The sequence below is a fragment of the Cricetulus griseus genome, assembly GCF_003668045.3.
Source record: "Cricetulus griseus strain 17A/GY chromosome 1 unlocalized genomic scaffold, alternate assembly CriGri-PICRH-1.0 chr1_1, whole genome shotgun sequence".
Taxonomy (NCBI): domain Eukaryota; kingdom Metazoa; phylum Chordata; class Mammalia; order Rodentia; family Cricetidae; genus Cricetulus; species Cricetulus griseus.
The window spans coordinates 99,665,787-99,691,681 of NW_023276807.1; the positions used below are offsets into that span (position 1 = coordinate 99,665,787).

General features: G+C 44.5%; 1 protein-coding gene across 1 annotated transcript in view; it reads left to right on the forward strand.

Annotated features, from left to right (window-relative positions):
* LOC100772745 (E3 ubiquitin-protein ligase ZNRF3) overlaps nt 1–25,895 on the forward strand; it is a 236,684-nt gene that overhangs the window by 199,758 nt on the left and 11,031 nt on the right. Inside the window, 2 exon segments of the mRNA XM_027387369.2 lie at nt 14,900–15,024; nt 20,934–21,087. Of these exon segments, the coding sequence (XP_027243170.1) occupies nt 14,900–15,024; nt 20,934–21,087 (279 nt within the window).

Here is a 25,895-nt window from a genome sequence, read left to right on the forward strand (position 1 = left end):
TTACCATGGCGATTGGCATGGTGCCTCTGCTGCACTAGCCACTCAGTGGGTGTGGCACTGGACTCAAGGGTCACAAAAGGACCCACTGTTGGGTTTCATGGGATTTGTTTTGGTTTGGTTTTTGGACAGGGTCTCATTGTAGCCTGGCTGGTCTATCTAGAACTCATTATTTTCTAATAAATAAATAACTCAGGCTGCTTTGGACTCATAGAGGTACATCTGCTTATGCCTACAGAGTATTGGATTGAAGATGTGTGTCACCATCACATTTTTTTTTCTTATAATTCAGTTTTGTGGTTTCAGGTCTGGTATAGATTCAATTTTTGGTTTTTGTAGCTGATGTTATTTAATTCCCCATGGAAAAAAAAATGCCAACTTTAAGGGCTGTCACTGTAGCTCAGTAGCATGCTACATTTGCCTAGAATTCTTGAGGCCAAGTTTTGCTTTGGTTGGTTGGTTGGTTTTATTTTTTATTTTTTATTTTTTTGAGACAGGGTTTCTCTACATAGCCTTAGTTGTCCTGGAACTCACTCTTTAGACCAGGCTGTCCTCAAACTCACAGATATCTGCCTGCCTCTGCTTCCCTTGTGCTGGGATTAAGGGTGTGAGCCACTGCTACCTGGAGAGGCCAAGTTCTAATCCCTGGTACTGTCAAAAGAAAAAAAAAAAAGTAAATAAAGAAATGAAAAAGAAAAAAAAAAACAATAACAACTGGAGACTTTGTGAACTGAATGGACATTTTCTTCGGTGGCACACATGGTGTCCTAAGCACAGTTGTGCAAAGTGTACTAGTGCAAATGGAAAGTTGGGGTGGGCAGATGGCTTGTGGGTAATGGAACTGCTTCCTACTCTGACTACCTGAGTTCACTCCACACACACATACATTGCAGCATGAGTGGTGCCTCCACATATACATAAAATAAGTAAATAAACAGGCAATTCATAGTTCTGGGTGGCGTGATGAAATTCAGTTCTCCCTACTTCTTGTCCCGCCTTCCATGCTGTCTGTGCTGCTCACCCTTAGTCCTAACAGAGGTGCCACCTCTTATGTTTAGATGGCATCTATTATTTATATATCCATTCATTACCAAGAAGAAGCCCTAAAGGGCTTCCTTTAATGAAATAGGGGGAATTTCCCATAATCAAAGTCTTTAAGGCAAAAGCCTAGGCTCCAACTGCTCCAACAAACTAGGCTTGGCCACCCATCCTCAGTCTGCCAGTTAAAGAGACAAGTGACAGTGAAAAGCTGAGAAAGGTTGTTTGATGAGGCCTCATTAGGAAGAGAACAAATAAAGGGGTTAAGTCGACTCAGAGACTTCTTTGAGTTACTGACATGAGCTTCAGGTCTAAATAGCCTCCATTCTGCAAAGTGGTCCAAAGAAGTCCTTGTCTCTTGAGGGGACAAAATGGGTCTAACATGATTACTTCTGCTCCAAGATGCAGCCTCCCACAACCCACCCTTCCTGGGGAATCATACAGATTTAGGGCAATGACTTATCTCTGTGCCTTCAGCCAAAGTGAAGGAGGCATCGTGCTGTCATAGTCTTGGCTGCCTTTAGAAGCAACAGTAGCTTCCTACTGCTTATCTCACTTTGTCTATATGAACACAGCTCTTACTGCAAATGGGAATAAGATTGTTATCCAAATACAAGTGCTCATGGCCTGGGAATACACATTCAGATTGCCCCAAACACCAAGTTCCAATGTGCTAAGTTTCATGAAGTTTTTATGGTGACAGAGCAAGGAACATCATAAATCAGGGCAACTTTCAAGTGTATTAATAGAAATACCAAGTAGATGGAATACAGCCAAGCAGAGAATCTGTACTGTAGCTTTCACAGGTCATCCGATAACCGTCTTAGCCTTTGGGTTAGTGGAAGCTCAGGATCTATTAAATGAATACATCCCAAAAGGTTTCACATGATGGTCACAAGTTAGGTCAGACACAGGGGTGGGCATTAGGGGAGCTAAAGGTCGCTCCAAATAATTTGGTTCTTGATCGACCACATTCCACCTCTCCACAGTCACAAGGTTCTAATCAACCAGTCAGCCTTGCAGAATCACAGGTGTGGCTGTTTTCTTGGAACTTGAGTTCACAATCTTCGGCTTAATAAAGAAAGGGGGGAAATATATGCTGAGGTTCCTAACATCTGTGAAAAGAATGAATCTTCTATCATATGTGAGCAGTTGTGAGGAAGAGAAATCAATGCTAGTCTTGTGGTCACGTCTAGGACTGCACAGGTTTGAGCCAAGGGCTCATTCTAGATGGAGAAGGCACTGACTCTGTACTCTCCTATAGGAAAGAAAATCAGCTTGTGTGTGGTTGGGTACTATTTGTGGTTTCTGGCATCCACTGGAGGACTTTGGAATCTATCCCTTGCAGATAAGGGGGAGGGGAGATGCTACTGTAATTAATTGTCATGAGTTTCAAAGCTTCAACTGTGATAAACAAGGGATCCATTTGTATATTACAATTAAAAAAAAGAGTGATGAAGCCTCCTCATAAGACGAAAAATGTATGAACAAGCCACAGGACTTTCAAGTGGCCTTGAAAGTAAAAGAACTTGAGAACAAGTATCCCTTTTCAAAGGGCTTTCCCTCCCTGCTTCTGGGAAGACCTAAGGGTGGAACACAGTCAGGAAGTCTTGCATGACGTGTCTTCTCTGGTGAGACTTGGAGCCACACTTTCCAGTTCAAGTTGAAGAGCTGTGGCAATCCTACTGGCTGACGCTGTCCCAGAGGCTTTCCTGTGGGTGCACAGAACCCCAAGGGACCAATTCCATCTTCAGGGGGTGGTGGAACATGCCTATAATCATTTCATCAGGAAACTGAGGCAGGAGGAGCAGGAGTTGGAGTCCAGCCTGGGCTTCATAGCAAGGCCCTGTCAAAGAAAGAATCCTATCTTGGACTGGAGTATACAGTCAGTGTTAGAGTGCGGTTTGCCTCTATGACAGGGCCGCCCTGAGTTGGATGCCCATCACTAAGGTGGGAGGAGGAGCTGCCTTGAGTCTTCCTGGTGGTGTTGTATTTGCCTAGGCAACATGAGCAAACATTTGTTCACCCCATGGAAGGCACTAATAGACCGAACCTTGAGTGCATTTAGGGATTGGGCTTAGTTACTGGAGCATGGGCTACTCAAAAGCAGCTGCATCACTAGATATTCCCCCACCCCCAAGTCAACCCTCCTCCTCCACCGTGTGGAGCTGGGAGGCAGTGTGGATGTAGTCTTGGGTGACAGTCTGGTGAACTCCCACCTCCTATGAGGGGATGCAGGCAACTGAGTTACCTTAGCTTGGTATAAGCATGTCACGTTGCTTCCTTCATCAAAAGGACTGCAGGCCAAGCTGTTTGGTAAGAGACCACAGCAGTTTCTCTCCCATGATGGTAATAGTTAGTTTGTATAGTACAGTCAGCAGGCTTCTGCACCCTGACTTTCTCCTGCCTCCAAAGCCTACATATGTGTCCCTACGAAAGGCCCTTCACCTGCAGAGTTCTTTGTCCAAAAGGAATCGTGTCCTCTTTCCTGCCTTCCCCAGACCCAGTGAAACACACTATACAGCCGCTTTTGATGTTGTCTTTTAAACCAATGCTATTGTAATTTTCTATTACCCAGTTATTCTTGTTTGTGTGGTAAACGGTGAAAGCCTTACTATACATACTGTTAATAATCGTTTTTATTCAGCATATACCATCCTGTCCAGCCCTACGGCATTTATTTACTTTACTCACTTCTCACAAGAACCTTTTGAAACCCATGTTATTCCTCATTTTGCTACTGAAGATCTGAGCATGGAAAGGCTTCAATGGGTGGGGGGATGGCCTGGTGCTAGAGCACTCGCCTATGATGCACAAGCCTCTGGGGCATGCCTCTGGGACACGCAGGCCACGATAGAGAGGCCTGAGAGCCCAAGTGCTGCTGCTGGGCACAGACAGGTTGGGCACTGCAAGGATGAGGAGTGAGCCAGGAGCTCACTCTGCAGCCCAAGCTGGCCTTGAGAATTCTCCTGCTTCTGCCTCAGGTACTGTAAGAGGTGTACAACCAATGCACCGGGTTTATTCTGGTTTTGTAGCACAACTGTAATAACTGTATAGTTTTCTTCTGGGCCATGAAGCCCAGAGCACAGGTACCAACAGCAGTAAGTAGACACTCCCTTAGATCCCTCTAAGGATCATTTCAAAGATTTCAGACGCTTCCACGGCATCTGTTTTAGATTAGACATGTCCTCCCAAATTTCCTATGTTCTCTTATTTTTATTCCTTATATTTCTTTCTTCTCTCTCTCTCTCTCTCTCTCTCTCTCTCTCTCTCTCTCTCTCTCTCTCTCTCTTTTTTGAGACAAGGTTTCACTGTGTAGCCCTGGCAGTCCTGGAACTTACTCTGTAGACCAGGCTAGCCTGGATTCATCTGTCTCTGCCTCCCAAGGGCTGGGATTAAAGGTGTGTGCCACCACCACACCCAGCCCCCAAGCAATATTTGGAGATGAGGCTTTCAGGCAATAATTAGGCTAGAGGTGGTGGAGTGGGACCCTCAGGATGAGGAGAGAGACCAGGGCTCATTCCATGCTACACAGGAGCATGGCAAAGACAGCAATCAGGGAAGCTTTCACAGGAAAGTCAGACACAAGAGCAGGAGAAGGCACCTGGTACAGCCATTTTGCTGAAGTACAGTTGGTGACCAAGAAAAACTTAAAGCAGGTTTTAAAAAATCTTAAATTTGCTTAATACCTAGTACATTTTGAAGGTTTTTATGCAGTGATTTAGTGTTTCTAAGCTGTAAGATTAGCCTGTATAAAACTAGTGTGCTGTTTCTAGATAACAAGACAGCCACAGCCAGCTGTAACCAGATGCTGTGTGTTCATTCACCACAGCCTGAGAAGGAGCCTCAGGTACTCACACCACAGTTTCAGCTACTTATCCTTCAGAGTCACGGAGCATCTGTAGGGAATATGGCAATGTGAGGAAGATGTTGTGCTGCCCTTAAGTTGTCTGTGGTTGTTCATGGAGAGAGACAAGGAAACTGTATTTGGAATCTGACTCACCACACTGCTCTAGCACTGCACAGCTTGGCCATACAACTCACTTTTGATTAGGGAAAGGTGGGGAGAACAGGCAAATCCGAGTGATTCCCTCGAGAAAATGCTACTTAGACTGAAATCTTAGATGTGGTAGAGTTTTCTAAGCAGAGGGAATATGAGCATCAAAGTCCAAAGGCCAGTGAGCAAGATGAAGTTGGACACTGCAAACAGTTTAGTTTGGCTGAGGAGCAGAGGTGAGTTTGTGCTGCTGTTGTAGAGGGGAGGGGAGGGGAGGGGAGAGAAGGAAAATACATGTGGTACTGGGCCACCTAGGACACTCCAGGCTTTATCTTGGGATAGCCAGGAGCTTTGTAGGGTGGATGTAGGGCCCACACAGCTCTTATGCAGCCCCCACCCTCTTCACTGGTCTTTCTTAAAGTTTATTTGTATTTTATGTGCATTGGTGTTTTGCCTGCATGCATTTCTGTGTGAGGACGCCAGATCCCATGGAACTGGAGTTACAGACTGTTGTGAGCTGCCATGTGGGTACTAGGAATTGAACCCAGGTCATTTTGCCTCTTACTATTCCTGCCTCAGGCCTCTGTACCTACTGTTCTTCTGCCTGGCAGGTACAGATAACTGTGGTGGCAGCATGCTACCCTCAAGTCTGGGAAGCCTAGAAACAGAGATAGAACAGGAGCCTAATGCAGTGGTCTAAGTCACAGCTTGTTTAAAAATTGTATTTGCTTACACACACACATATATACATTGTATGGTGGATGTGAGCATGCATGTGCGTGTATGTATTCACCCTATAACACACATGTGGAATTCAGAGGACAACCAGTGAGAATCAGTTCTCTTCTTCCATCATGTGGGTTTTGGAAATTGAACTCAGGTGATGGGGGAAGCCCTTACGTGAACTTCATAGACCTGAAGAACATGGCATTTAAATGTTTTACTATTAGTACTCCGTCAACATGAGTCACAATTGCTTCTGACAGCACCAAGCTATTCCCGAAAATATGTTGGGCACCAGTGTCACTCCTTCTGGAGTCCATTCTCTCCTTAGCTACTGGCCTTTTGGGCAAAGAACTGCCCCACCTCGATCACTGACTTTGGACATGCTGTCCTGTGCTTGCAAGAGATAAATTAGAAGGCTGCTGAACCTTGTCAAGTCAGGGTAAGACAGCCTTTCTACCTCCCGGTTTCTGTGTTGGTCAGTCAGATACTCAAGTCCTTAGCCAAAGCTGTTTGCCCCTACGCTGCTGTGAGACTTTGGGTGACTGTCCAGGTAGCCTGCTCTTTCTGTTTTCGCTGCACCTTTGGAAGTTTCTCACCCATACTTCCTGCCTAACCTAGTATTGTTATTTTCCTTCTCGGGTCTTTGATGAGGTTGAAGATTAGACTGTCACAATTATTGTTCTCTCTTCCTAGACAGAAATATTAGGTACAAGACTTAAACTTTCCAGCTTAGGACAGCTCTATAGTAATCTCTGTTATGCCTTTACCCTAGGACTGGATATGTAGTTCTTGCCATTTGCTCTTGTTGCTTCACTGGCAATAGGGCTTAAGGCTGTATGTTCTTACTTTTCCTTCTCCTAGTGCATACTTGATATTTGCTGTCTTTGCATATAGTTTTGTATCAAGTCTAAATCGTTTTCTTTAGACTAAAAGGGGAATTGTAGTGAGAGATCTACCAGATGCACCTGTGGCACTGACCACACCTGTTTGGGCGTGGTCACAGGTGCGTACAAGAGCTTGTGGGATTTGGTCTGGGGTCGGGACAGGCTTGCTCTCTCTTGGTTGTGGTTCGGTCACGGAGAGCAGCTGGGCATTGATCCTCGGAGCTGGAACTTGTGGGTTATCGGTTTCTCATGTAAGGACTTCCCCCATCACTCAGGTAGTCAGGCCTGGAAGCAAGCACTTTACCCACTAACCGTCTCACCACCTCTTAGTCATAGCTTTTTAAATTGTGGATGACAGCTCCATATGGGGTCATATAACTGAATGTAGGGGCTGTGAAAGATTTGGCACAGTAAAAGGTGTCTGAGTGTGCAGTGGCTACAACTAATTCGGAATGGAACCTGTAATGAGTCAGCAGTGCCTCCGGCAGCTCCTGTGGCCTCACATGACTTCTCCACTGCCTCTTTGTGAACACACCATGTACACTTTACTCTGCACACACCTCAGAGCACTACAACTAATGCTGCCTGAAACAATACAGCAGAGATTAGAGACAAGTGTGTGTTAGGACCTGCAGTGCTGTTACTGTCCATGCAAAGTCTACAGTAGTGATTCCCAGCTTTCCCAGTGCTGCAGTGATTCCCAGCCTTCCCAGTGCTGCAGTGGTTCCCAGCCTTCCCAGTGCTGTAGCGGTTTCCCAGCCTTCCCAGTGCTGTAGCGGTTCCCAGCCTTCCCAGTGCTGTAGCGGTTCCCAGCCTTCCCAGTGCTGTAGCGGTTCCCAGCCTTCCCAGTGCTGTAGCGGTTCCCAGCCTTCCCAGTGCTGCAGTGGTTCCCAGCCTTCCCAGTGCTGCAGTGGTTCCCAGCCTTCCCAGTGCTGCAGTGATTCCCAGCCTTCCCAGTGCTGTAGCAGTTTCCCAGCCTTCCCAGTGCTGTGACCCTTTAACCCAGTTCTTCATGTGTGGTGACCCCTAACCATAAAACTATTTCATTACTACTTCATAACTCTCATTTTGCTGCTGTTATGATTCGCAATGTAAATATCTATTTCCCAATGGTCTTGGGCAATGCCTATGAAAGGATTGGTCAACTCTCAAAGGATCCACAACCCAGAGGTTGAAAATCACTGTTTAGGCAGAATAATGGTTTAATTATGGAAAATAAAAGCTTTTAATATTTTCATACTATCATTTCTTAGCATGCATCAAATTAATATACCTTTGAAATTATTACATTAGAAAATGTTTGGTTTAAAATATGCTGCTTGAGGAGCTGTAGAGATGGCTCAGTGGTTAAGAGCACTGAGTTCAATTCCCAGCATCCACATGGCAGCTCACACTGCCTGTAATTCCAGTTTCAGGGGATCCAACACCCTCATATAGACAGAAATGCAGGCAAAACACCAACTGATGTACATCAAATAAAAATAATTATTTTTTAAATTGCTGCTTGAGTTGCTGGATATGTTTCATTTTTCTCAGATTTTTAATTTAAATTAGTGAGTTTCATTTTAAAACAATAAATTATGATGCTAGAGAGATAGCTCAGTCCATAAAGTATTTATCATGCAAACATGGGAACCTGAGTCTGATCCCCAGAGCCCATGTAAATGGCAAGTGTGGTGACCTGTGATTGTGATCCCAGCAAAGGCAGATCCCTGGGATTCACTGGCTAGCCAGACTAGCCTAATTGACAAGCCTCAGGCCAGTGACGGGTGGATAGTGCTTTGAGAGGAATGTCAAAGCCTGCCTTCTGGCTTCCACATACAAGAACACACATACAAGAACACACGTGCGCGCGCGCACACACACACACAGAGTTCAATGAATTTTTCCAACTTTCCCTGCCTTTCAATGAATTTTGGTTTGGAATTAGAACAGAATTTCCAGCATGGCTCCCCATGATGCCCTTTGCCGTGCATGTCAAGACCTCACTGCCACATTGAAACACATGAGTTTGCTCACCAAACTTTTGTGAATAAAGCTTTATAGGTTCCAGCTGTGTTCATGGAGCCTGTAGCCTTGCATTTATGACTGTGCCTTGGGCTGTGTGTAGACTAATACATAATAACATGCTTACTTGAGCATAATGGAATAAACAAGACAAAAATCAGAGTGAATGATCAGGATGATCATGACCAAGTAGTTCTCCGTAAGACTCATTAAGTGCATGCTCAGGTCTCCATATGGAAGTCCTCTTTAACAAGCACAGCTTGGACCCTACAGCTACAGCTGCTTGGCTCTGCAGTTGTTTAAGCCCTAAACCTCAGACATTCTCAGGCCCAGCCTCCACTGGAGATTGGAGTGCTTCTGTCCTAGCTCTGTTTACACTTGCTACTGTAGAGATTTGGTTTGTTTCTGAAAGATTCATTTTAAAGTTTGTACAGGGAGCCACAATGGTTACATTTGAACCATGTGTGACGCAACAGAACAGAAGGGTGACTCCTGACTTAAAGGGGAAGTGTGAGGATTGATGCATCCAAGGTACTTCTTGCAGACTTAAAAATAAGCCAGTCAGATGGTTTAAGAAGAAAGTTTCCTATGTGTGTACATCACATACATGTGTGTTTTTAAAATTAATTTATTTTTAGATGTGTTAGTGTTTTGCTTACATGTGTATCTCTGCGAGCATATAGGATCTTCTGGAACTGTAGTTATGGACAGTTGAGAGCTGCCATGTGGGTGCTGGAAATTGAACCCAGGTCATTTGGATGAGCAGCCAGTGCTCTTCACAGCTGAGCCATCTCTCCAGCCCCTATGCATATGTTTTATATTCTCACAAAGACTGATGTGCAGACACATTTCAATAACCTGGGCCATGCTGTTTCCAGTCTTTTAAAACAGGAAAATACAGTCCCAGGCTCAGTGGCCTAACCACTGTCCTGGTTAGGGGTTTTAGAATTGGATCTAGAAGAAGCTGTAGGGTGTTTAGAAGGGGCTTCAACTAATAACCCTGAGCTAATGACATGGATTGAAAATTAAGTTCCTAAGAGACGGATGTGTCCCTAGCTTGTCAGGAATTAACTGCAAAGAACGTATTTGGTATGTATCATATATTAGTGATCTATTGCTTGGGAACAGAGTACCCCAAATTTAGTGGCTTCACATGCACATTAATTGCCACACATCCTGTGAGTCAGAAATCTAGTCTGACTTAGTCTTGTGCATTGAAGTCTCTTATGAAACTGCAGCCAAGCATTTGCCAGGGCTAGAGTGTCACAGCTGAGAACAAGAAGGGGAAAGAGCCACTGTCCGGCTCACACAGCCCCTGCCCTTAAGATGCGTCTTATGTGTGTTGCTGGCTGGAGCCCAGCCACCCTCAGTGCTTTGCCACAGGCTTTTGCTATAGCCCATTTGTCTTCTTGTAATCCTGCCAAGGCTACATATTGAAACCTTGTCTCAAAAAGTGTAAACTCTAGGGTGTCTTACAGGGCATGAGCTTTAGGGACAGGGATCTATTTTAGGTAATATATACTTTTTTATTTGATGCACATGGCAGGTTGGAGAGACAGGGTCTCACTATGTAGCCCTAGCTGGTCTGGAATTCATTATGTAGGCCAGGGTAACCTTGAACTCACAGAGACGCACCTGCTTCTGTCTTCTGAATGCTGGAATTAAAGTGCTAAAATGCCCTGCAGTAGTATAATTTTTTTTAAAAACAAAATTGCTCAGACCCAAGTGGCTTCCTACTAAACATAGCAGGCTGGGAGTCTAGCATCCACATTCTGGTGTCTTCAGTGTGCCCTGTTGTGCAGCCCCTCTTCCTGGCTTTTTGATGGCTGTGTTTTTGATGAATACTCACATGGCAGAGAAAGAATGGGCTCTTGTCTCCTCTTCTTATCCCATTGTGGGAGCTCACTCTTCCTGACTTCATCTAATTACCTCCTGGAGGCCTCACTCCAAGTCCATTCACACTGTTTATTCAGACCAGCATATGAGCTGGGGATAAAAGGAAGGAAACCAAACTTTTCCCTATATATCCACAGACTTGGCTCTGACACCAGATGGATGAGTTTTCCCAGCAGCCAGTCCTGCAACTCGCCCCACGCCAACAGGATGGCTTACAATTCTGTCATGCGTTAAACACCCAGAGTCAGTGCCATGGGTTCAAGGCTTGGCCCTGCAGGACCACACCCTGCTTCAGATGCCAGTCAAAAGTTGTGAGTGTCTAGGCTTGTCTGCAAAAAAAGGTTTCTAAGATTTCCTCCACAGGTTTGGTAATCTGCTGTAATAGCTCTCAGAACTTGAGGAACACGTTCTCTGGTGTGTCAGAAAGGATCTGATAGGTTGAAGATGTTCCTTGGTTTAAGGTCCAAAAGGTTCTGAGCCCCTGTCCCTGTGGAGTGTGCCATTTCTCAGCCTGGCTATGTTAATCACCTCAGAAACTCCCTGGACTCATCTCTAGTGGTTTTTCAGAGGCCTCACCAGGTAGGCACAATCAAGTATTGACTCCATCTCTACCCCTTCTCTTCCCTGGAGGATGGGGAGTGGGACTGAAAGTTCCAAGTTACTAATTGTGGCTTGTTCTATCTGGTGTTCAGCCCCCGCCATGAGGCTAACCAGGAGCCCACCATGAGGTGCCTCATTAGAAAGAGTCATCCAGCATCTTGAGGGTTAGAGAAGTGGCAGGAAGTGGGTAGAAACCAAGTGTATTTCTTATTATATCACAGTGGTGTACAAGTATTCAGTCCATAGCAGATCCCCAAGGCTATGTGAAAGTCAGCTACCATGGTCGGTGCCCATATTTATGTTCCTCTTGCCTCACTAGGCCAAACAATCTAGCTTGTGGCTGTAAAACACTAATGTGTTCCCTGTGGTAGGCTGAATAATGACCCCCAAAGACAGGACTTTATAATCCTGGGTCTATGAGAATGTGACCTTAAATGGCATGAGACTTTGCAAGTGTGGCTAAAGACTTGGGAAGGAGAGATTATCCTGGATTATGCATGTGGGTCCAGTTCATTTACAGGAAGATATGAGTCAGAGGGCCTACAACAGGACATGGAAGCAGGGAGGGAAGAGGTGATGAGAGAACCAGCAGCTGTGTGGCCAGAACTGAAAAGTGTGGGTTGCTTCTTAGAATTCTTCAAGTATGGCTCAGCTTTGCTGACACCTTCATTTTGGCTCTTAAAATCTGCTTGGTTGTTCTGGCCCTCAGAAAAATGAAAGGTAATAAATACTGTTGAGATGGCAGGTTTGTGGTCATTTGTTCCTGCAGCAATGGGAAAGCACACTGTTCACCATAAGACCTGGGGAAGCCTGTTCACTGTTTTAAAGAACAAAGGTGAAGGTAGGGTTTCCTGAGGGTTTGTTTTGCCCTCTAGTGACTGAACCATTTTGTTTGTTCTGTTTTATTTTTTGTACAGTGTTGTGTAGGCTTCAAAAAAGACATTGCAATTCAAGTATTTTCATATACTTGACTCAAGCATATTGTGTACTTTGACCATTTTCACCCCCATTATGCAGTCCTTTCTCTCCTGTGTCTAAATCTCACTAATCTGCTTCCTTCTCCCCAGTAGTCTCACTTGACATCATCCATGTGTATATAAACTGATGTGGAGATTGCCTATAGAACCTGAGTTTGATCTTCCAGAACCCAAGTTAAAAAAAAAAAAAATTAAAGCCAGGTATGGGGGCTGGAGAGATCACTTACTACTTACTACTCTTGCAGAGGACCCAGATTCGATTCCCAGCACCAATATCTGGGGGCTCACAATCACTTGTAACTTCCATTCTAAGGGACTGGAAACCCACTGGCCTCTGCAGGTATATGTGATGCACCTAAACCCACACATACATATACTTAAAAATAAAAACAAATATCTTTTAAAAAGCTATTCATGGTGAGCCATACATGTGCCCCCCAAGTGCTGGCAAGGCAGACAGGTGACCCCTTGCACTCACCGGCCGGCCAGTCAGCCTGGCCTGCTTGGTGAGTTCCACACTGCTGAGAGGGCACCTGCGAACAACACCCAAGGTAATCCTCTGGCCTACACACACCCACATGCTAGAATTGTGTTTATTATTATTATTAGTTCTTTGAGAATTTCATACATTTTAAAACATACATAAAAATTTAAAAAAAACGTATTTACCCTTCCTCCAGCTCCTCCTATATTCACCCCCTTTCCTCCCCACCCAATTTTGGTTTCTATCTTTTGTTTTTCTTCCCATCAAGTCTAAATCATGCTGCCCATATATTCATGAATATGTAGTCTTCCACTGTAATGTGTTCAAACTCCAGGGTAACACTGTTAAAGAAACTGACCCCCACCCCCAGTAGCTGTCAGTAGCCAATAACTCCTCAGGTAGGAGTGGGGCCTCATGTCACCTCCTTCTCCATGCAGGGATTTGGTCTGGCTTGAGTTTTCATGGGGCATGTGCATGCTGTCACAACTAGAGTGAATTCATGTCTGCAAACTGAATGCTTTTGTTTGTTTTGAGTGGAGGTTTCACTTTTCACTGTGTAGCCCTGGCTGTCCTGGAACTCACTATGTAGACTAGGCTGGCCTTGAATTCACAGAGGTTTACCTGCCTCTGCCTTCTGAATGCTGGAATTAAAGGCGTGGGCCACCATGCCTAGCTATCTTTTTTTTTTCCTTTATGGTTGAGTAAAATTCCATTGTCTGTGTATCATATTTTTTTATTCATCATTTCTTGATGGTCATACAGATTGATTCCACAGTAAACATGGATATACATCTCTCTGTACTATGTTAACTTAGGTTCCTTTGGGGAGTTTGGGGTTGTTTGGTTTTAAAGATGTGTTTTTTATTTTATGTGTCTCTGTATACCTACATGTATGTATGTACACCATGTGCATGTCTGGTTTGCATGTATGTATGTACATCATGTGCATGCCTGATGCCTGCAGAAGCCAGAAGAGGGAGTCTGGATTCCTGGAGTTGGAGTTAGATTGTCTTGAGCCACCATTGTGAGTGCTGGGAATCAAACCTCAGTGCTCTTAATTGTACAGCCATCTCTCCAGCCCCTTTGTCTTTTGATTATTTGTTTGTTTACTTTTAAATCAAAGTCTAAATGCATTATGTAGCCCAGATTGCCCTCAAATACACCATCCCTGTTTTAACGTCAAACACTGGGGGTGGTGCACCTGTGCTTACCTCCCATGCTCTTCCAGTAATTTTGGAACAGTTTAGATAGATCTGATTGCTTCACTACTCTTTGGAAGGGGGGCAAGGGGGAGGAGGCACATGCCACAGCACACATGTAAAGGCCAAAAAAACAACTTTTGGGAATTGGTTCTCTCTGCCATGTGGGTTCCAGAGATCAAACTGATGTCATCAAGAAAGTGGCTTTACCCATGAGACATCTTGCCAGGCAAAGTCTCTGTTTTGTTATGTTTTTACAGGGTCTAGGTCTTTTACTTCTTTTGTACATTAAGCTGTGAATCCATAGGGAACAGCCCCAGCAGCACAGGCTCTTTCCCATTGGTTCTCACAAAGCCTGCTCCTCTGGGGAGCAGGCTGATGCTTCAATTGAACACAGTGCCCTTCTCCAGGCTTCCTTTTTTTTCTGATCGTTTTCCTTCACCAGTTTCAGGAAGCTGGCTCAGCTCTTGGTGCTTAACATGTTCAATGTGCACATTGCTTCTCTTGGCAAGACCTGCTTGTTCACAATGATGCCCATAGCCTGAAGAGTGATGGACACCTCCAGTTTTACTATAGAAACACTTACAGTCATTGTTTTTTGAACAGTGCCCATTCCCTTGATATCTACAATGTCACCCTTCTTGTAGATTTGCATGTCTGTGGTCAAAGGAACCTCCATGTGTCCTACAAAACCTAAACATACAACAGCCTCCTCTGCTCTTTCCTTCTATGTCTGTCACTTGGGTGCATTACTGGGAGGTGGCTGCCATGTGCCAAAAGCAAAGCCACCTTCTCTATCTTAAGAGATGCTCCCTAGTTCTCTTCAGTACCAAATTCTGCCAACATTGATAGTGTAAAATGAACATCTTCAGGTTGCTAAACGGGGACCTGCACATCATACTTTCTCACAGATGGTGTAGCATTTGGCAGAGAACAGCACCAGAGGGTCCATTTTAGAGCTTGTTGTCATTTGCTTGTGTTGTACCTCAGGGCTGTAAACACTGTGGGACAAGCACACCTGGTACAGACAGAATTTCCTTCCTAGCAGTTCCCAGCCAGATGTTGTGAAATTCTTTTGTTTTGTTTGTCTCTAGTGCCTGGAAACCTTGGCTGCTACAAGGATCATGGAAACCCACCTCCTCTCACGGGCACCAGTAAAACGTCCAACAAGCTTACCATACAAACCTGTATCAGCTTTTGTCGGAGTCAGAGGTTCAAGGTACCAGCTCTGCAGTATATAACTACAGAACAGATAAAGATAAATTAGAACAACCCACCTGCCAAGTCAAATGGGAAGAGTGGGCTCAGGAGTCAGGGGTACAAGGCAGCACTCGATTTAAAGATGGGGAGCGGGTAGTAGCCCCTGCTTGGCCTCTGACTGAGTTGTGATCGGTTATGAGCAAGGATGTTAATGACTCCACAGAGAATCAAGCCAAGGCTTGAGTTCCTTCCTTGGCAAACTGCCAGACCTACCTCTTCTCCAAATGTTCTCTTTTCTTCCTCTTCCTTATCTGAAATTTACTTCCCAATCACTAAAGTTCAGCAGTGCTGGGTTTTGTTAATAATATTAGACAGAAAAAGATCCCTCCCTCTTTCTTTTTATTTCCTTTCCCTTTTTCCTTAACCAGTTTGGTCTAAAAGCTACTAAGTAGGCCCAAGAAAGAAGGGTACCCTGTGTGGGTTTCAAGCCCATATGGGGTAGGTGAATAAGCAAGGCGGCTGAACCCCATGACCATGTGGTTGGTTGCTGTGTAGAACTGGAGCACATAATGAATGTATCAGAACTAGTGTATTCCAGCCTCTGGAGAAGGGCTATATAAATATGGAAGCTGGGGAAAACTGAAATGAAGCCTAGAGGTAGTGTAAGCTCGTGGCTTTGACTATAGAGAGGTAGGTAATGATATCATTGTGCAATGTCTGTGTATGTACACACGCATACACTTCATCACTGTCCAGGAGGAGCCTTGCTACACATTGATAACGAAGAGTACAGCCAGCACTCAGCTCTCCACCTGAAAGAATCTCATTGGGGGAATTATCCATGTTGTGCTGGTTCTGTGAAAGCACAAGATGTGTTCAAAATACCTCGTGTAGGACAGAAACATTAATATAGATTTATCAAAAGGACAAAGCCACCTTGAAGGGGGTTCTACAACCTAAACCTGACATGCTCTAAGCTTCAGATCATGGTATTAATAGATGCATCTTTTTTTTTTTTTTTTGGTTTTTCGAGACAGGGTTTCTCTGTGTAGCTTTGGAGCCTATCCTGGCACTGGCTCTGGAGACCAGGCTGGCCTCAAACTCACAGAGATCTGCCTGCCTCTGCCTCCCGAGTGCTGGGATTAAAGGCGTGTGCCACCAACGCCTGGCTTAGATGCATTTTATTGACTAAAATAAGAGCACACCACTCCACAGTGATGAATGAATGAGAATATAAACATTCCTGATTAGCGAATGCAAACTAGTAAGTATAGAAGAAATGATGTAATTATTACTGTGTGACAACTATCATAGCAATGGTTGATAGGAAATGACCATCAAAGTCTACAAATATCCTATATCCTCACTTACTATGTGGGTGAGTATGTGTGTGTGTGTGTGTGTGTGTGTGTGTGTGTGTGCTCTTAAGAATCTCCCACAATGGCTAGATGTAATAACACACACCTTTAATCCCAGCACCTGGAAGGCAGAGTCATGCTGATCTCTGTGAGTGCCAGGCCCAGGCCAGCTTGATCTACCTAGCAAGTTATAGGCCCACCACAGCTACATTTGAGTCTCAAAATACAACGTGTGTGTGTGTGTGTGTGTGTGTGTGTGTGTGTGTGTGTGTGTGTGTGAGAGAGAGAGAGAGAGAGAGAGAGAGAGAGAGAGAGAGAGGTGTGTGTGTGTGTGAGAGAGAGAGAGAGATGAGAGAAGAAGAAGAAGAAGAAGAAGAAGAAGAAGAAGAAGAAGAAGAAGAAGAAGAAGAAGAAGAAGAAGAAGAAGACGACGACAATGATGACAGAGTGTTATGTAGTCTTAGTCTTGAATTCCTGGTCCTCCTTGCCTTCCTCTCTCAAGCATACACCATAGTGCCTGGCTGTAATTAAAAGTATTTTTAAAATATCTACAGCTAATACATTACACAGTTGTGAATGGGTTCTGTGTTTCCTAACTAGTATCATGAGCAACCAATAATACCCACTGTTCCCTCACTGGCCTAGAGAGTCTTGCCAAAAAATAGCCTTTTAAAGCCGGGCAGTGGTGGTGCACACCTTTAATCCAGGCACTCAGGAGGTAGAGGCAGGCCATCTCTGTAAGTTTGAGGCCAGCCTGATCTACAGAGTGAGCACAAAGACAGCCAGGATTGTTACACAGAGAAACTTTGTCTTAAAAAAGAAAGTAGGTTTTTTAAAAAGGAATGAGGGTTGGGGATATAGCTCAGTGGTTAAGAGCCCTGGCTGCTCTTCCAGAGGACCCAGGTTCAATTCCCAGGACCCACATGGCAGCTCACAGCTGTCTGTAACTCCAGTTCCAGAGAGTCCATTACTTCATATAGATGGACATGAAGATAAAAACACCAATGCACATGAAATAAAAATAAATACTTTAAAGTAAAAAATAAGAAAAGAATAAGGTAAATAGATTGGAAAGTAAGAATTTCTTTTTATTCAATAGAACATGCAAAAAGGAAATAGAATCAATGAATAAGTTTAACAAGGTTGTAGGTTATAAGGTCACATACAAAAAGCTGTGTTCCCATATACTAGCAGTGAATAATTAATAATTTAAGCTTCTAAACAAATAATGATGATAATAATATATATACTAATGATAATAGTACTATATATCTCTTCTCTGGGAGTTCACCTGATACTCTTTTGCAGTATACTTCAATAAACCCTTTGTTCAAAAAGAAAATCTTGCCATTTTATAAGAATATAGACAACTTGAGAATAAGTTGAGCCCCCAGTGTCACCTAGTTGCAGGGCACTTGCCTGGCATGTGTAAAGCTCTAGATCCCATCAACACTGGGAGCAAAAATGAGGAGAGGTTAATAAATAAGATTTAAGAGCTCATTGAGAAACCAGGACTGTAGAAAACTATAGAAGACCTCACAGATGATGGTACAGACCTCCCTGTTTACAGCTGAGACAACTAGAGTATTATTAAAGTGATTCACCCAGGTTACTCTATAAATTAAATGAAATCCTAACTTTAAAAAAAATAGAGTTTTAAAAAAATGGCATGCTGTGGGCTGGAGAGATGGCTCAGAGGTTAAGAGCACTGACTGACTGCTCTTCCAGAGGTCCTGAGTTCAATACCCAGCAACCACATGGTGGCTCACAACTGTTATGAGACCTGGTGCCCTCTTCTGGTGTGCAGATATACATGGAAGCAGAATGGTATATACATAATAAATAAATAAAATCTTAAAAAAAAAATGGCATGCTGCTCTGAAGACCACACTTAGTAGTAAGCTTGCCCAGGACAAGCAGGGCCAGGGCAGGGTCAGTGCCCTGACAATGCAAAAGAAAAATGGCCAACCCTGACTTGCATATGCAAAGACAGAGAGAGGGTTTAGGATCACCAATTAGATCTTGGTAAAGGGCAGTTTTGTGAGGCTTACTCACCTGACCTGTAGACTTCCATAAAGCTACTGTCACCAAGAGAGTAAATTATGAGCCATTCAGAAATTTCTCACAGAAAGCTCCAACCACCTATCTATTATTTTTTGTTTGGGTAAATAAAGTTTTATTAAACAGAGTCATGTCTATTCATTTACATATAGCTGTTTTCATTGTGTGGCCACAAAGCTGGGCAGAGAAAGAGACTCTATAGCCCACAGAATAAAGAATATTTACTTCTGGCTTTTGTAGAAAAGGTTTTCTGAAATCTGCTGAAGATCAGTGGAACCATCTAGAAGCAGACCTACACAGATGCAAACAATTGATTTTTCTGAAAGTCTCAAGGCAGTCCAACAGTGAAGTGTTGTCATCAAATACTTCTGAAGAAACACTGCAGCTCTTTCTGAAGAAAAAGAAATCTTTAGTTTTGCATCATAGTATAGACAAAGAATGACTTTAAACTACAGAAAAAAGTTACTGTGAGAATGTCATAAAAGTAGATATACAAAACAGTAGTCTTCACAATTCAAAAGTGAACCTATGAATCGATGGTTAATTGATTTTCAACAAAACCGCCAAGGGATGGTCTTCAACAAATGGTGCTGAAGCAGTGGCATAGTCACATGTGAAAGATTTCATGGTGCTTCGACAGAAGAAGCTTAAGAAGGAAGAGGTTTATTTAGGTCGGCTTTGAGGCGTGCATCAGGAGCCGAGCGCTGTCACATCGCACCGTGGTCAGGAACCAGAATGATGAGGTGCTGGTGCTCCGTTCACTTTCTCCTCTTGTTAAACCTGGAGCCTCAGCCCGAGGGAGGCTATAGTCATCGTCCATCTTAATTCAAAATGTGTAAAAAAAAGTAAAATGTCAGACAACATGGCTTTGAAATAGGCAAAAGAAAACAAATAGTTCATCACCAAAGTGGACTCACCAGTGGCAAATGAGCAAATGAGCTTGTATACTTGTAGTTTAATAACTGTATAATCACCAGTTATTAAACTAACTCAAATTGAAGCCACCATGAGATTCACAAACATCAGAGTGGCTCAAGTCAAGCATACTTACAGTAGCAGGTGTTGACAGAGCAGTGAGAGCTCACACACGGTATTAGTCGTCCTGGGAAAGGTTGGTAGTTTCTTTGAAAGAGTTAAGCTCAACAATCTCACCCCTAATTATTACCCTGGACAAATGAAAGCTTACATTCACACAAGAATCTGAACACAGATGCTTGTAGAAGTTCTGTCCATAGTAACGAAAGCCTGGGACTGGATGAGGAAGGAATGGCGCCATATCCACGTCACACACAACTGCAGTCGGTGAAATAATGGGCACCGACTCTTAGCATGGGTGCCAATGTGTATGACTTCACAGGCATGCTGTTGTTGTTTGCTGTTGTTGTTTTCTCAAAGCCATTTTATGTTCTCAAAATGACAAAGTGATACTCGTAGAAAAACTTGGGTAACAGTTGCAGGGTCTGTGGGAGGGACTGTAAAGCAAGAGCAGGAAGGCCTCCAGTGTGGCACAGCTTGTTCTGTGGCTGAGGAGTGGCTCCTGCAGGACTGTGTGCTCAATAGGTCTATTAACATAAAAAGCAAAATGAAAATGTAAATGAGGTGTAAATGAGTTTGCTGTGAGAGTTAGCTGCGAATCACATCTATGGGCCTGAGGCATGGCTCAGCAGTCAGGAGCACATGCTGCTCTTGTAGAGTTTGGTTCCCAGCACCCAAGTTCAGCTCCTCACAGCCGCCTCTAACTCGGACATTAGGGGAATCTGACACGGTCTTCTGGCCTCTGTGGGCACCTGCACTTGTGAACATAGACATACGCAGACACACAGAGATGGACAGATGGATGAACACACAGACATACACATGAAAAAATAAATCTTGAGGACTGGAGAGATAACTAAACCGCCAAAGGACCTGGGTTGATTCCCAGCATCCACATGGCAGTTCAGAACTGTCTATAACTCCAGTCTTAGGGATCCAATATCCTCTTCTGGCCTCTCTAGGCACCGCACATGTGCAAACACACAGACATACATACAGGCAGAACACCCATACACATAAAAACAAAGGTTAAAAAATTTTAATAGAATCTTACCTGGTTTACCTGGTACATAGTAAACAGTCAATAATGTTTAGCTGTTTTTATCAGTATTTCATGTTTAAGGAATATTGTCCTCCTTAAAGATTTAGTTAAATATAGTGGGAATGAGAACATTAAAAAGGAATTCTCACAGACAGGGAACACATTAGTGGTATGGAGCTACTGGCCAACTTAGAATAGACAGTAGAACTGAGGAGCAATCACGGGGAAAGGGTGGACTGGGAAACTAAGGCTGATTACCCAGGGTTTGGGGAGAAGGGGGCTACCAGGCCCCATTGGATCTGACACCTCCCATAACATTCCCAATATCAAGTGATAACATTTACGCTAAACCCCCCAAGTTCATAGCCACCTCATAGTGCAAAGTATATTTGGTCCAACTTAGAAGTCCTCACAGTCTTTCTGTTGTCGCAGTTTGCTGGGATGGAGTCAGGCTACGCATGCTTCTGTGGGAACAACCCTGACTACTGGAAGCACGGAGAGGCAGCCAGCACCGAGTGCAACAGTGTCTGCTTTGGGGACCACACACAGCCCTGTGGTGGGGACGGCAGGATTATCCTCTTTGACAGTGAGTATGTTGGTGCCACAGGCATGACTGGGGACAGCAAGCCTACCCACTCACACTTCCGTCTTTATTCATTTACTTCTCAGTACTTACAAAGCACCTGTCATGTGATGCCAACCATAGCTCAGCCCTTGGGACTGAAGCACAGTGATCATGTATAGTTATGAGTGCTCTGAGTAGTTTGACTATTGCGGGCATCTTTGCTGGTCATAGACTACCACTGCCAGCAGAGTATGATCATGGGAAGCAAGAAGTTAGTTTAGTTCTGCACTACTCATTTTAGCTGATGTTGGTTCAAACTTGGGGAGTCTGACCCCAAGGAGTTTATTTTAGGCATTTTTTAGCACAGCACAGTTTGGTGACAATTTTCCTGGTGGTAATTAACTCAGTCGCATGTGCACAATAAAGCTTAAAATGTAACTACATCAAAACTCTTTGTAAAGTACACGTGACATCTTCTGTAAAGATAGGTTCTGTAGATAGACAAGCTCATGATAAGGGTTTGGCCACACAGTCACCAGGCTATTAACCACATCCCCTCCAGCCTTCTGAGTGGATAACAGGTTATTGCATCCTTCCCTTAGAAGGAACAACCAAGTGCATTTAACTTTCCTTGTTCCCTTAGTGTTAATCTGGGAGCGCAGAGCCTCTGTGCCTCCCACAGGCTATCTTGGGGCTACTTTGACCAGTATAAAGATTCAGCTTTCAGCTCAGCACATACACTGGTGTTCTTGTAGAGCATCTGCTCTTGCATGCTCTTATTTTACAACAACCCCATTTGCCTTTGTAAGCATTGGGGCTTCATGCCTCAATAAGGTGCATCTAAGAAGATAACCTTGCAAATACTTCAAGTCATTTTGCCAGCCCTGTCTGTGCATTTGCCTGCACCACCACCTCTGCCCACCACAGTCGTGAGGTATCAGCAAGAGGCAAAGCTGTGCTGGGTCAAGTATGGATCTTGACCTCTCAACACTGCTCTTGTCATAATCCAAATACACTCAGTGGCAGACCTCATAAGAGTTATGGTACCTGATTTTAATACTCTACAAAGGGAAGTCTCAGATGAAAGGTGGAAGAGAGACCTGGAGCTTAGTGAGGGTAATTTAGCCCATCTCTAGGGTCTTTGATGGCTTGGGGACCAGGCATGCACTCCTAACATCTCAACTAGGCAGGGAGCTCCACTTTGAACAAAACCTTCACAAGACATAAAGCTGCCATAATGAAGTATCACAAATTATAGGGCTTAAATCAATAGGAACTTATTCTCTCACAGAAGATGGACGTGGGGGGTGTCAAGATGTTAGCAGGCCATGCTCCTTCCCAAGGCTCCAGGAATTCTGACTAATACACAGAAGAGAAGCAACTTATGGCAGGAAAGGGTTTCTTCTGGCCCATGGCATCAGAGGGGTTTCAGGGCACTATAACAGGAGGGAGTGATGGAGTGGCTTTGGTTTGTGGCAGTACTGCATGCTGAAAACTGTTCATGTGTCAGTTGAGCAGAAGAGTGCCAGAACCAGCCACTGAATTATGACCTGCAAAGGCCCGCCTCTTGGAAGAATTGACATCTTCCATCTATGTCCATTCCATAGCTTCCCAACCAGAGGAATGAGCAAAAACAGTTCAGACTCAAGTAACAACATTTACCTCAGGTTCCCCAAGTTCATAGCCATCTCACAATGCAAACTGCATTAAGTCCAACTGAGAAGTCCTCACAGTTTTTGTTTAAACCTGTGACTTTATTTTTTATTTTGCTTATGGGTGCTTTGTCTTCATGTTTGCCTGTACACACCACATGTATGCCTGATGTCCTGAGAGGCCAGATCCCCTGGAACTGGAGTTACAAATAGTCATGAGTAGCCATGTGGGTGCTAGAAATTGTACTCACGTCCACTAGCAGAACAGCCAGTGCTCTTAACCCTAACCCCCAGTCTTAACAACTCCAACTCTGTTCAGATGTCTAAAGTCTCTTCTGAAACATAGGCAAACTTTGAACTGTGACCCCTATAACACCAAAAGAAGTTATACACTCCCAAGGTATAGTGGCAGAGGTCATCATCTTCATTTCCAAGCAGCAGGAGCAGGAGAGCAGTGAGATTGGACCACAGCAAGTCCAAAGCCAGGCAGGGTGCTTACTAAGTCCTATTGCTGGCTGCTGCCATCAAAATACCTGTCATGATGTTGACTCTGACAGGCTTGGGCAGCCCTGCCCACATGATCCTGCTGCTTGTAGCACACATTCTCCCTCTTTGTCTGGCTTCACTCTTTGCTTTCAGCTCTTCTCAATAGACACCCCATGCTCCTGGTATGTCCCAAGGTCTCCACTGACATTTATACTTTACTCTCATGGTTTCACACATAGTCTGTCAGGGGCTTTCCTCAGGCAACCTGACACTGCTGCTTACAGCTTCCTGCACCTTCCTTAAAAATGTTGGTGTAGGGCTGGGGAGATGGCTCATTTGGGCATGGTGACACCTACTTGTCATCACAGCGCTAGGAGGCAGAGATAGGTCAATCCCTGGGACTCATTGACTAGCCAGCCTAGCCTACATGGCAAGCTCCTGTCTCAAGAAACAAGGTAGAAAACTCCTGAAGAACAACTCCTGAGGTGTCCTGACATGAATGTCAGTCAAACCATGACAGTAGTTCTTGCATTGGGCATACCGGCAAAACCAGTACCATATTACAATGCCGAGCTCTGCTGACAGCCTGTGCCGTCACCAGGCCTGCTTGGACTGTGGCTGCCTAGGCATATAAGCTGGGAAAACACTTCTCTAGTGTAAGATGGAGCATTCATTTAGGCAATTTTACATGAGGGGAGATGCAGCCAAGGTGTCCTGTTAGAGAAAGCTGAGTTATCTCTCCAGTCCCAACATTTGGTTCTTTTGGGGTTTTTTTTTTTTTGTTTTTTTTTTTTGTTTGTTTGTTTGTTTTTTTTTCAAGACAGGGTTTCTCTGTGGCTCTGGAGGCTGTCCTGGAACTAGCTCTTGTAGACCAGGCTGGTCTCGAACTCACAGAGATCCACCTGCCTCTGCTTCCCAAGTGCTGGGACTAAAGGCATGCACCACCAATGCCCGGCTCCTTTGCGTTTTTTGAGACAAAGCTGACCTCAAAATTCATGTAGTCAAGACTGGCCTTAAATTTCTAATCCTCCTGCCTCTGTCTTCTAAGTGCTAGAATTACAGTGTTGTAGTGCCACACCCAGTTCATTTGACTCTTATTGTGGTTTTCACGTCTCCTATGAGGTTTCTAGTCCATTGCAGTGTGCTGTCCTTCTTTTCACTATGAACTGTACTGCATTCATTATGTAGTCTCCTGTCTGATAGTTCCAACATCTGGGTCACTTGCGAATCTTGGTCTGTGAATTGCCTTATATCTTGGCAGTGAATCTTTCCCCATTTTGTCTTGCTTTTATGTGTGTACTATGGTGTTATTTAATGCCACACACTGCAGGTAGAATGTAGACGCTAAAGTAAACAGAATTTTCACTTGTGTGGCCTGCTTAGTTTGGGAACTAGGCTGGGGTCTGTCAGTAGCTGAGCTGGGTGTAGGTTGTTTTTCTGTCATTCCCTTTGGTGCCCTTCAGGCTCCCTCAAATCCCTGAAGTTGTGCTTAGTGTAGAGTAGTGGGGTTTTAGTGTCCTGTTCCATGCTCAGTCCTGAGCAGGACCTTTTGCATCCTGCCGTTGAGGGAGATAGCCTTTGTCTGTTACTTGGTGCTGCCTATGGGAAGGCATGGGGGTTGCTGGCTCCCCTGCCTATCTTTAGGTTAGGACATGCTACTAGCTACAGGAGCAAGGTGATATCAGGGGTTCACCACGCCCCCTTCCCCTGGCAGCCATACACCACTTTGGTCTTTTGTGGAACTTGGTAGAGAATCCTGTTCTCTCCCAAGGAGGCCTTAAGGTGACCCAGGGGCTGAGGTCTTTTGCTTTGGCTCTTCTCCCAGAAGCAGTGGGCCTTTACTTTGTTACTAAGAAAATAATCTCCTACTCCCTCCCCAGACACAAACATGCTTCACATCTGCTTCTCTCCAATGGCCCTGGGAGCAATGGGTTAACTGCCCTCTCCCAGCAACTGGAGGCTTTTCCTTCCTTTGAGAGGAGAGCCCAGGAAGTAGGAGGTGCTCCAGGCTGGCCCCTTAGCAGCAGCCTATTGCCTCCTGCACACCTGTGCCACCCAGGGGAACTCTGGCTGGCTGCTTGACACTGGTCCCTCCTGCCAACGCTAGGAGGCCTGTGCAGAAGAGCTTGCAAGTGAAAGCAAACACCACTGTATCTCAGGCTCTTAGTGTCCTCAGTGGAGAAGTCGGGCTGACACAGCCCCTAGGAACCTATTATGTTTTTAGCTGCAGCCATCTCACATGCTCTGTGGTGGCCACCTCTCCCCTGTGCTCTGGCACAGATGAACCCATTTCTGTGGCCTCATTCATACTTGTTAGTGTTAAATTTCCTTGGTTATTTGAGGTCTCAGCTTCTGATTTTGAGCTTTCTCATTACTAGGATGAGAAAGCAACTTGCTTTGTATGTTTTCCCCAGTGCTAGAGATCAACCCCAGGGACTTACACGCTAGTCAAGGGCACTACCACCAAGTTCTCATCATGTTTTGAGAGAAGGTCTTGAACTGACCATCCTCTGACCTTAGCCTCCTCAGTGTTTGGACTACAGTCCTACACCACCAGGGTCAGCAAAGCTGCATATTTTTATTGCTTTTCTGTGTGCTAAATAGAGAAGAACTCCCCTAAAGCCTGCTGGAGTTGTAGCTCTGTGGAAGAGTGCTTTCTGAGCATGATCAAGGCCCTAGATTCCATCCCAG